Here is an 11,931-nt window from a genome sequence, read left to right as displayed (position 1 = left end):
TTGCAGCTTGAAAGCTTGTGGCAGCGTTGGAGCCATGGACAAGGGCCGAGAACTACATGCTGCGATTACAAGGAATGGCTTGGAAAGAAACCTTCTTGTTGGCAGTACCTTGGTTGATATGTATGCAAAATGTGGCTTGCTTTCCAAAGCCCAAGAAGTGTTTGACAAGCTTCCAGTTCGAAACGTAGTATCATGGACCTCACTAATTGCAGGATATGCCGAACATGGACGTGGTGAGGAAGCAATAAAGTGTTTTGAGCAGATGCAGCATGAGGGTGTCTCTCCAGATGCTGCCACGTTTGTTTGCAGCTTGAAAGCTTGTGGCAGCATAGGAGCAACAGAAAAGGCCCACGAATTACATGTTGAGGTTGCCAGAAAAGGGTTGGAAAGAAACCTTCTTGTTGGTAGCACCTTGGTAGATATGCATGCTAAATGTGGCTCACTTGCAAAAGCCCAGGAAGTTTTTGACAAACTTCTAGTTCGAGATGTTGTTTCGTGGAATGCACTAATTGCAGGATATGCGGAACACGGGCGTGGTGAGAAAGCACTGATTTGTTTGGAAAAGATGCAAGAGGAGGGGCACTCTCCAAATGCTGCCACATTTGTTTCCAGCTTGAAAGCTTGTGGCAGCCTAGGAGCCACAGACAAGGGCCAACAATTACATGCGGAGGCCTCCAGGAAAAGGTTGGAAAGAGACCCTCTTGTTGGCAGCGCCTTGGTTGATATGTATGCTAAATGTGGCTTGCTGGCAAAAGCCCAAGAAGTGTTTGACAAGCTTCGAGTTCCAGATGTAGTCTCATGGAATGCACTTATCGCTGGATATGCCCAGCTTGGAGAAAATGAACTTATCTTTCATATCTTTGACAGGATGATAGAAGAAGGTACAAAGCCAAATCTGGTCACATTTGTTAGTGTTCTCAATGCATGCAGTCACGCAGGTCTGGTGGATAAGGGCCAGAAGTACTTTGAGGCCATGAGCAAAGACTATGGCATTGTTCCAACTTTTGAGCATCAAACTTGCATAGTTGACCTCCTTAGCCGTGCAGGCCAGTTAGACAAGGCGGTAGCAATGATCAAGAAGATTCCATTCCATCCTGATCTTTTTGTAGTTTGGCATGCTATGCTGGGTGCCTGTCGAAAGTGGGGCAATGTGGAGCTTGGAAGAGAGGCCTTTGAACATGCCATATGGTTTGATGTAAAGGATGCTGCAGCTTATGTCTGTTTGTCTAACATATATGCAGATGCTGACATGCAGGAGGATGCAAACAAGTTTAAAAAAATGTGAGTGGAAAGACAAGCAGAGGAGAAGTGAACAAGGTCCAGCATATAGTTGATGAACAAGATCTTTATGTCATAAGTCATTTTGGATGACATAAAGAAAGATGCTTATGGGGCAGAGCGAGAACTTTGCTATATTTTGTGCGCCCTATTGGATACACCCAAGGTTTGTGTTGTAAAAAATTTCCGGGTTTGTAACAACTACCATTTGGGTACACTTGTATCAAAGGTAAGCTTGTGGGGACTATTGGTGGCGGTCCCTAACAGTATATTTTGTCTAGTTGATGGGACAAACATGCTATGTGCATATTGTGAACTCAAGCTGTGTCCAGCTGCTAATGATGCTAAATCTGAATCCTCCAGCCAAGAAGCAATGGGAGGCTTTATGTGGGTATCTCAAGTTTCGTCAATGATATAAATTTTGCATGGGTTTTTCTGCATCCTCCTTACTCTCATGAGTAGCTATAGTCACACATTCCTTGACCCTGCTGCTTCTTTCTACCACTTCAATGGCCTCTTGCAGCTTTGTTAGCTTCACATGTTTGTGCATGTGAACTCTATTCCCCCTTGAAGGCCTCCTGTGTGTTTTATTTGGGGATCTCACTTAAAAAGAATTTCCTATATCACCTGCACGCCAAAGGGAATATATTTAGACAACAGGGGTCACATATTATTGTGAAAATTTCTAAAAAACGCAATGGGCTAAAAAATACATCTACAGTTGCAGTGTGCACTGTATACACTAGAACTAAACCTTTTTTTTATTGGCCTCCCTTGAGGACCTATGTTATTTAAGCTGAAAACTTGGCAGTCTGAGGTGTTAAAGAAATTGGATTTGGTCAAGCTGGGCAGGGATTTGACGATGACAATTTCTTTTCTCTTACATTTTTCAATATTCCAAAGTCTTGAGATCAGCTTACTGTAAAACATTTAATTGCCTTAATTTTATGAAGTGATGGCATTCCATAATAAAAGCCATGAAGTTGTTTCAGGTGTGCTGGGTGATGAGACAGAGGTTGAGACTCAAGTTCTCATCTTTAGCTTCTCATAATCAGTGCATTGATGAGAGCTCTGCAGCACCATGATCTGTTCCTACTGCTCACCTTGGTACATGGTAAGCTTGCTACTTAGTTTTGTTGCTGTTGCTCCTGTTGCAAGCATAGAGAAATTGAAGCAAGACCATCATGCTATTTCTCAAGCTACGGGTTTAAAAATGTATTTTTCAGAGGATGTGGTCACTAGCCGGATAGGCCATTATACTACTGTAGTGGGTTGGATAAGGCCTAAGGTGACCCATTGGATTTTCCTGTTCCTATTTGTCACCTAGAAGAGCATTACAAAACTAGTAGGGAGGTCGATGGTAACACTCGTGTTTGACTCTTCTCCACCACATACCCGTCTTCTTGTACGAGTGCTCACAGTCCTAAGGGAGTCTGTGTAGTGAGTTCTTCTTCGCTTGCTACTTGAGTGATTGGGGTGTGTGTAGATGTGAAATGGTGTGAATGTGAAATGATGTTCATAAATGTGAGAAGGTTCTCACTAATGTAAGTGACAATGTGGCAACTAAAATGTGAAGTCACTTGAGCATGATGACATGGCAATTATTTGTGAAGTCACTTAACACGATGATGACATGGCAACTTTTTGTGAAGTCACTTAAACATGATGACATGGAAAATTTGCATGAAGCCACTTAAACATGGTGATATGTAAACCATATGTGAAACACCGTTCACATATTGGTCCTCACATTTGTGAAGTCACTTTGAATGTGAAGTGATCACACCAAGTTGTGTGTAGAGAACATGTGAAGTCTATTATGTTCTCATCTCTTCTTCACCCTCAAGGCTTGTGTAATCTCTACTCTAAGCCACAAACTCTACCTTAAGCTACTTAGAGTAAAGGCGCATTCGAAGAATTCTCTATCAATCGCCACTAACAAGAATTTCCACAATTCCACTCTTACTTCACACTTAACAATTCCACTTCCACTTCCACTAGGTCTCTCTCTCTCTCTCTCTCTCTCTCTCTCTTACACACACACACACACACACACACACATATCTTTCATTTTTTAAGTCTCATTCACTTATGTGCATCAAAGGTTTTTCAAATAAGAAAAAAAAAAGGTAAATTTTCCTCTTTTTTAAGGTGAATTCCCAATATCACATAAAATATGCTTGATCTTGTGCCATAAAGACTCCAAAAGATACATGTTACATGCATTTAAAATCCAAGCTCTTCCATTGGACACCATTGGACAATCTAAAGGATCTACTTTCTTTTATAATCATTTCTTAGTTTTGAGTCCGAAAATCCCTTAAGTGGGAAAGAGAGAGGGATGGTGGCTTCTCTCTTCTCCATGCTTTCGCATAATTTTTGATGTGATGTAGACCGCATGTCCTTGCCTTGTGTATTGTAGTACAACTCTTTAATTTGTGCAATTCTTGCTTGTAGGATTTGGAGTTTTTTGTGGTCTCGACCTAAGGTCCTTCAAAAAACATCCCACGAGTTTGTTTAAAAGGTTATTTATGTATGACAAAATCACTATTCACTTCTACATGGTCGTCTTCTCTTTCACAAAGACCATAAAAGTTTGATTGTCTTGTTGAATTTCATGAACCAACTTCATGGCAAAAATCTAGCCATGAAAACAATTGATATCTTCACCTTTGGACATTATCTACTCTATCTTTTGCTTCATAAGGGGTACTCTCTTGGACTCATAGTCTATGATAGCCCTAGTCTTGGTCAACCAATCAATTCCTAGTGTGACAACATACTTTTCTAAATTGAAAATTTGGAAGTCAATCAAGTATTGGATAATACCCAATTTGAAATTAAGGAACTTGATTACCCCTCTAGTGAGATTTTCACTGTTGGTCCGAGTTAAGCTCAAGATGCAAGCTCTTTACTATTTTAGGAGATAAATGGCAAATACTATCAAATTTATTAGAAATTTGTAATTTTGGTCAAACTTGTTCCTTCAACCCTTACTAATGTAGCTTGAGTATGTGCTTAACCATATTCAACATTTGAATAAACATATATAGATGAGTCTTAAGGCATACCTTTGTCATTTGTATTCACCAAAGAAGATATTAGCACGCATCCCTGTCTTGATCTTTGGCTTTGGAAAAGGTGCCCTCTTTGCACATAAAATGTCGTATGGCCCTGCTCTTTACATTCAAAACACAATCCAAATCTTTGAGCTTTGACGAATTCTAGGTCACTTTGCTTGGGCAGCTTCTAATTAATACCTTGATTTTGGGGCTGGTTTGAGAATTGATTTATTTTTGAAATTTATCATCATTATCTTGACTCTTTTGATTTTGACTCACACCTTAAGACTTGTCGCCTCAGGCTTGCATCCATTCTTGCCTTTATTTGCATCCCAAGGTTAGCTTTTCTTCTACTTCTTTTGGTGTGTCTTGTTCATCTGTTTTAAACTCTCACTTCCTTTCTGCATCATGAGAGATTTACTAAAGTACTATCCTTCATCATGCACCTAATGTCTCTGTTCAAGTTAAGGGCTTACCTAATGTTTAAAATTCTATCACTTCCTTCCTACATCATGAGAGATTTACTAAAGTACTACCCTTTGCCATGTACCTAATTCTTGTGTTAAAGTCAAGAGCTTACTTTAGCCTTGCCCAAGCATGTGTTGGGTCGTGCCTTAGAGCCGTAAATGCAACTTCCCTATGTGGGTGTGCCAGCTCGTACATTGTGTCCTCACTCCATTGTCACCCCAGAATACTCCTTGCCGATGTGGGGTGGAGGGAGAGCTCTTTATACCTAGATGGAGGCAACAAGAGATCCGTCTTCATGATTATTCTCTCTAACAAAAGGTGAGGGATGAATAGGAAGCTAATGTAAGTAGAAAAACTACAACCAAACCGATGTGAGCATTTGTTTGTTATGCAGCACATGACTGTAAATGTATCCATAAACATTGATGGTGATGTATGGTATGTGGATTCGGGAGCCTCTAACCACATGACTTATCATGGTTAGTGGTTTAAAGATGTTAAAAATTTGAAAAAACTATGTTATGTAGAGACAAGGGGATGACACGACTCATCCTATTGCTCACATTAGGAATGTACCATTGGATATGCAGGATGACAAGATGAGGTGCTTGGCTAATGTACTTCATATGCCTAATATAACAAAGAATTTGGTTTCTGTTGGGCAAATGATTGAGTAGGGTTTATAGGTACGCTATAACCATGAGGGGGCTATTATGTTAAGGACTTCAACAAATGCCGTTTGGTTTTGCAAGGGACAAAAGAGTGACCAAAATGTTTACGTTGGATGTAAGCACGCCTGAGGTGAAAGCTACTATATTTGTACAAGGTGTAGGTTATGTGGCCGATATAGATATATGGTAGAAACGTATTGGTCCTATGAATGAGCATAGTGATTGAAGTCTACGCAGAAGTCTATGTGGAATTCATAAATTGTTATAGGTTTGCTAAAGTTTAAGGTGGATGGAATGCATAAAGTATGTGAAGCATGTCAGTTTGGAAAGTAAACAAATAATGTATTTCCACATGACAGGAATGTAAGTAAAAGAGCACTTGATATGGTGCACTTAGATGTATGGGGGCCAACAAAGACAACATTGATGTGAGGATATCGTTACTATGTATCTTTCATTGAAGACCATGGAGTGGCATGCTATGTCAGAAAATCAGTCTTGCATGTTTAGCAAAAGTACATCACACATAAAGGTAAAGAGAAGGTTGATGAGTCTCTGGGTATACCTGACATTTCAGCAAGGCATTCATATGTTGATGGAGATTCTAGTGATTCATAGCAAAGCCTTGATGAGGAGTTTAGGATTCCATCTATTAGAACACTTGGTGTGCAAGGAAGGCTAAGGTAGCCACAAGGACACTAAGGATAGATCCAAGACCATGCATAATAGGTAGGGTCAAAGACCTTATTCAGAGATAATGTATGATGGTGGTTATGTAGCATACCACACTATGTATACAAGGCAAAGGTTGTGTAGGAGATTGAACCCACATGTTTTGAGGATATTGTTGGGCATGTACATTGGGAGAAAGCCATGGATGAAGAAATGGGTGCGTTGGATGGAAATAAGTGTGAGAGTAAAAAAGGCTATTGGATGTAAGTGGGTCTACAAAGTGAAGCACAGCACAGATGGAAGAATTAGTAGGTACAAGGCGAGATTGGTTGCCAAAGGTTATGTTCAAACCTACAGCATTGATTATGGAGAGACATTTAGCCCCGTTGCCAAGATGGCAACCGTGAGCTATTATTATGGCAACCGTGAGCTATTATTATTATAGCGGATTGTGTTAAAAGGTTGGGTTTTACATCAAATGAATGTAAAGAATGCATTCTTACATGGTGATTTCTATTTGGAAAAGCCACCTGGTTATGAGGATTGGAGTCACCCAGATTATGTGTGCACACTATGTAAAGCCTTGTATTAGCTTGAAGTTATATTTTGGAATAGCCACCTGTTTATGAGGATTTAAGTCACCCAAATTATGTGTGCACACTACGTAAAGCCTTGTATGGCTTGAAGCAGGCACCGAGCATGATGATATTGCACAATATCTTATCACCATTGGCTTCATATGGCAGATGCTAATAATTGACTCTATGTGTGCAAGAGTGATAAGGGGATTATGCTCATCACCATCTATGTGGATGACTTGATTGTTGGGGGTGAAAATGAAGAGGAATTTAAAGATGTAAAGGGTCTCCTCAAGAAGAAGTTTGATATGAAGGTTTTGGGTGAGTTGAGATACTTTCTTGGGCATTGAGGTCATTGGGGCACCTAAGGGCATATGGCTGTCGTCACAGAGACAATATACATTGGACATGTTGTCCTAGAGAAAATATGCATTGGACATGTTGTCCAAATATAGTATGGCTAGTTGTTGTAAGGCCATTTCTATACTGTTAGATTGGAATGGCAAGCTGAGTACACACATCAAGTGAGATTTTGGAGAATGCCACTATGTACAGGAAGATAGTGGGCATCTAAAGTACATAGTTGGGTTAGAGAGTGAGTATATGTAGGCTCCTCAGAAGTTGAATTTGGATAGTGGGAGGTGCACACTTTGCTACTACATGAGTTCCACAATGGATTATGGCCTCTTCTATAAGGGTGGTATATAGTTTCAAGTGTATGGATACACTGATGCAGATTGAGCCGGTAGCATCTTGAACAAAAGATATGCTAAAGGGTTTATGTTTTCCGTTCGAGAGTGGTGCTATTATATGGAGCAACAAGAAGAAGATGACAATTGACTTATTGAGTACAGAGGCAGAGTATAGGGGTGTTGCTGATGGCAGCATATGAGGTAGCTTGGTTACGTAAACTACTTACTTGTGTTGGAGATTTGGGACTGCATGTGGATATGCATATTATCATCTATTATTCCTTAGTAGCATACAGTTGGCCAGAAACCTAGTGTTTCATGCGTGAACAAAATACATAGAGGTCCATTATCACTTCATCAGAGAGGTGTTCATCATCAGAGAGGTTCTTGGCATGAGATGTTGATCTCGTGTATGTCAACACACAGAGAAGCTGGTAGCTAACATTTTCACCAAGGCCTTGGGAGCAGAGAAGCTTCGTAGATTTTGCACTATGCTTGGAGTCTGGGAGATGGAGTTGAGCTTGAGGGGGAGTGTTAAGATGTCAAGCTCAACACAAGCTGACACTCATGTCATCATCATGCTTGGGTGTAACCGTTATACCTTCACACCATTGACATGTTCGGTAGTTGACATGATGGATCTTTGCTAATGATTCTATAGTTGGACTACACCTTTCTAGTCTAATCGCGTTATGGCATACCTATCTTGCCATCTCCCCTATTTAGCATGTTCACATTATGGAACACTTATATATAGTACTCTAGTAGTTATGTTGGTTTTAACTTATCTTTTGTAGACCTCTTTTGAGAGAAATAAGTAGAAGCCGATTTGAGCCTTCCATATCTATGTGTGTCTTCTCCATTGTTGTGAGAGAGTGTGTGTTGCAAGAGCTCAATCTCTCTCCTCTCCCAATCTTTTCATCTAGTTATGTTGGTTTTAACTTATCTTTTGTAGACCTCTTTTGAGAGAAATAAGTAGAAGCCGATTTGAGCCTTCCATATCTATGTGTGTCTTCTCCATTGTTGTGAGAGAGTGTGTGTTGCAAGAGCTCAATCTCTCTCCTCTCCCAATCTTTTCATCTAGTGATTGTCGGAGTGGCATGGACCCTTCAATATAAGGTAGCTAGTAGAAGCGGTCTGTACCATGTGGATAGATCGTGTGATTGTGGCAAAATGAGTGCTAGAACCACCATGCATATATTGGCATGGAGAGATGGTGGTCTGGATCTGCAAACCCTATTTTGAGGTTAACCTAGCATCTCTCTGTTACATAAGAGAGAGTGTATAATAAGTGTTATGAAATGGCACTAAAAATGTTATAATTATGAGAATGACTAGCAATGCCACAAAACTATGTATCTTGTAAGCATTTAATTCATCTTTCTTTAAGTTTTGGATACCCAAGTGTGAATAAGGGCCAATTGTATAAATAACAACATTCTCATAATGCAAGACACAATCCCCTTTGTGCCAATTGAGTCTAGTCATATCTCTTTGGTCTCTTGTGTCTATGGTGTGTGAGAGGAGAGACAGCTTCATTCTTGGTGCATATTCCTCTTATGCTTATGTTTATGAGTGTGAGAGTAGAGAGGAGTGAGTGTCCTTATATGAAATAAAGGCAACCTCATGGTGGTAGCTTGAGGAGGAGACAAAAGAGTGGAGCTAGCTACCACTAGTATAGCTTGGAGTCTTTAGAGATATGAGCTTAAATGTCGGCAAGTTTCCCACGACATGCTAAGCATTGTCCATTGCATTTGGAGAGGAATAGTGCAGCATGAGCTTGGATGTTGGCAAGTTCCCCACGACATGAGCTTGGATGTTGGCAAGTTCCCCACGACATGTTCAGGTAAGAATTGTCCATTGCATTTGGAGAGGGATAATGTCGCATGTAACATTTTTGGTGCTCTATTTGCACCCCTTGTCATCTTCTTACAAGTCTCTTTTCCCTTAATATGGCGATTTGAAGCTATGTGATTGGTAGAGAAGAGGATAAGTTGTGGATAAGGTTGTGAGAAGAGAGGAAAAAAGAAGTGTTGTTTTTATTGTTTTTATTATTTTTATTGTTTTATCATTTGAAATTGTTATTTGTATTGTTTAAGCGTTAGAAAACCAATAAAACAAAGAATTTGCACTTGCATGGTGCGAACTCCATAATCATGCCGCAATTATGCATGGAATACCCATTTGCTGCATTTTTTGAAAATCTTGAAAATTGAAAAAGTAAAGAGCCATTGATTCTATTGCTTGATATCATTTGAACATTCATGTTGCAAAGGAACAATTTGAAAAATCTGAACTAGAAAAACTAATACTTTCATCTCCAAATCAAGGATTTTTTATCAAAACCTATGTAATCCTTAACCCTCAGTACAACTTACTCCAAGAATTCGAAGGGATTCTACAAGTGCCCAAAGAACGGGGACAATATATTTCCCCACTTCCAGAGAGTTGGAGATTGAGGAAAAAATGAGGGAAGCAAAAGCCCAACTTAGAAGGCCTGAACAAGAGAAGATTAGCTTGGATCTCCATAGGGAGTTGGTTGAGAGACGTGTCTTCGATATGGCAATGCACGAGGAAAGTTCTTCTAATCTTAGTGGATTGAGGAATGAAGAGGATTTAGTTGAACGAGGCAATGTTAGAGAGATTGAACCGAAAATGGAGGAGGGTTAACCACCTCCAGAGCCTATTGTAGAGGAGCCTTTGCAAGATCGCTCTCACAACACCCCTCTCAAGCAACAACGATGATATGTCATTGAGGGAAAACTCAGAGAAAACTTATACCAAGACAGAAGTACATACAATATTAAGAACCCCAGAGTTCCAATATTTTATGAGACATGTACAAGAAGGGAACCAGGTAGAAGCAGTCTTGGACGATGATGTAAACATAAATCTAGGACCTGTTCTAATACCTCCTGACCCAAGGATACATATAAATCAACATACTGGAGCCACAAGAGCCAAGGCATGGGTGGGACGCAATAGAAAGGATGGTGTACGAGGCCCCACCAAGGGAGCCAATTAGAGTACCCCCTCATATGGGAGTCGCAACACCCGTCGACCTATTAAGGATGGCTGAAGAAAGAGAAAGGGGGATTGCTAAGGAGTTAGGTACCGTGCTAGCACCACACAGAGCAAAATTATGTGGTGAGATTAATGTCAAAATTATGAGGTGATGGGGATGCCATACAACACCTAGAGCTATCTGAATGAGTATGTAAAACATGTGGTTCGATCAGTGTGACCAAAAAAAATATTTACATTCTCCCTTACACTAGAAGAAAAAGTGCACCAATGGTATCGATTGCTTAAATCGGATAATAGGATTAATTTTGCACAGCTTAAGAGTGTGTTCGTACCTAGTTTTTCATGAAGTAGAGATAAGTGGATCCTTGTGGTCAATTATACAACATCAAGCAAGAGGAGCATAAGTCCATGAGAGATTACATCTCACATATGAAGAACTTGAACTTAAGATGTAAGCCTAGGGTAGATGATCAATTATTGCCATGCTTCTGCTAGGGAGTAAGGGATACGAAGATGCATGACTATTTGTTGTTAACCAAGCCATCGCTTGTTGATGATTATTGTAAGTTAGCCATCAAATTCGAGGATAACATGCTTGAATTACCACAACTTGATGACACCAAATCTATCACTATGGTAGCTCCATTGCATGCACTAGGATGAATGACATGATAACCTTAGAGAGACGAATAAAGGATATGACTCTAGATGAGCTACGCACTGCATTTTTGGATAAGATAAAGCTAAAAGAGGTAAAGGACATGCCAACAAACTAACATCTATATTCCCGAGGCGAGAGTTTTATGGTGCTCAATATGTCAGCAAAATCAAAGGAGCATCAAGTGTCTGCAGTTATTGAGGCCTCGACCGCTAATGTACTGTGTGCATTATATGCAATTGTTGGGGGACCATGAGATGAGTATGTGTAGGTACCCATGTCTAGACAACAATTACAAGTACCTCAAGTGCCTCAGTTGCCTTCTACATGACACCATTTAGCTTTACCTGCACCATTAGGGCAAGGCAATGCACTAGGGGAAAATTCGTCAAACGTGAAAAACGAGATGAGGGGAATGCATAGAGTACTCAAAGTACTTATACCGCCACCTATCCTCCTACCACTACAACCACCATCATCTCACATAACACAAATCAATCAAATGATCATTGAAGAGGTGCCAAAAGAAGGAGAATATGCACTGGAACCTTGGCAAACCATGGATGAGTTAGATGATATTTGGGAGGTAACCCTAGAGTATTTTCTTATGCAAGGGAACACACTAGACTGTGCCAATGTTCTAAGCTGCATCTCAATGGAAGGGCAAGGAGATTAATTCCACAATAAGGAAAGCTCCGTTGAAATGCTATCACTGCCAAGGACCTCACCATGTGGCTGAGTGTCCTCATAAGGCCAATGCAACGAAGCCGCAAAATACTCACGCTAGCACACATCCAAGATTGAGCTGTGTAAAATGCGGAATCG

General features: G+C 40.2%; 1 protein-coding gene across 1 annotated transcript in view; it reads left to right on the top strand.

The window, feature by feature from the left end:
• Positions 1–1,718, top strand: part of LOC147616391 (pentatricopeptide repeat-containing protein At1g15510, chloroplastic-like) — a 2,938-nt gene extending 1,220 nt beyond the window's left edge. Inside the window, exon 2 of the mRNA XM_086777457.1 lies at positions 1–1,718. This exon is cut by the window's left edge and continues 884 nt beyond it. Within this exon, the coding sequence (XP_086633583.1) occupies positions 1–1,285 (1,285 nt within the window). The 3' untranslated portion in view covers positions 1,286–1,718.
• Positions 1,719–11,931: the final 10,213 nt, after the last annotated feature.

This window comes from Cibotium barometz, chromosome 38 (assembly GCF_041138505.1).
Source record: "Cibotium barometz isolate CiBa-2024 chromosome 38, ASM4113850v1, whole genome shotgun sequence".
Taxonomy (NCBI): Eukaryota; Viridiplantae; Streptophyta; class Polypodiopsida; order Cyatheales; family Cibotiaceae; genus Cibotium; species Cibotium barometz.
The sequence above is the reverse complement of the archived record's forward strand: the minus strand, read 5'-3'. Positions and strand labels throughout refer to the sequence as shown.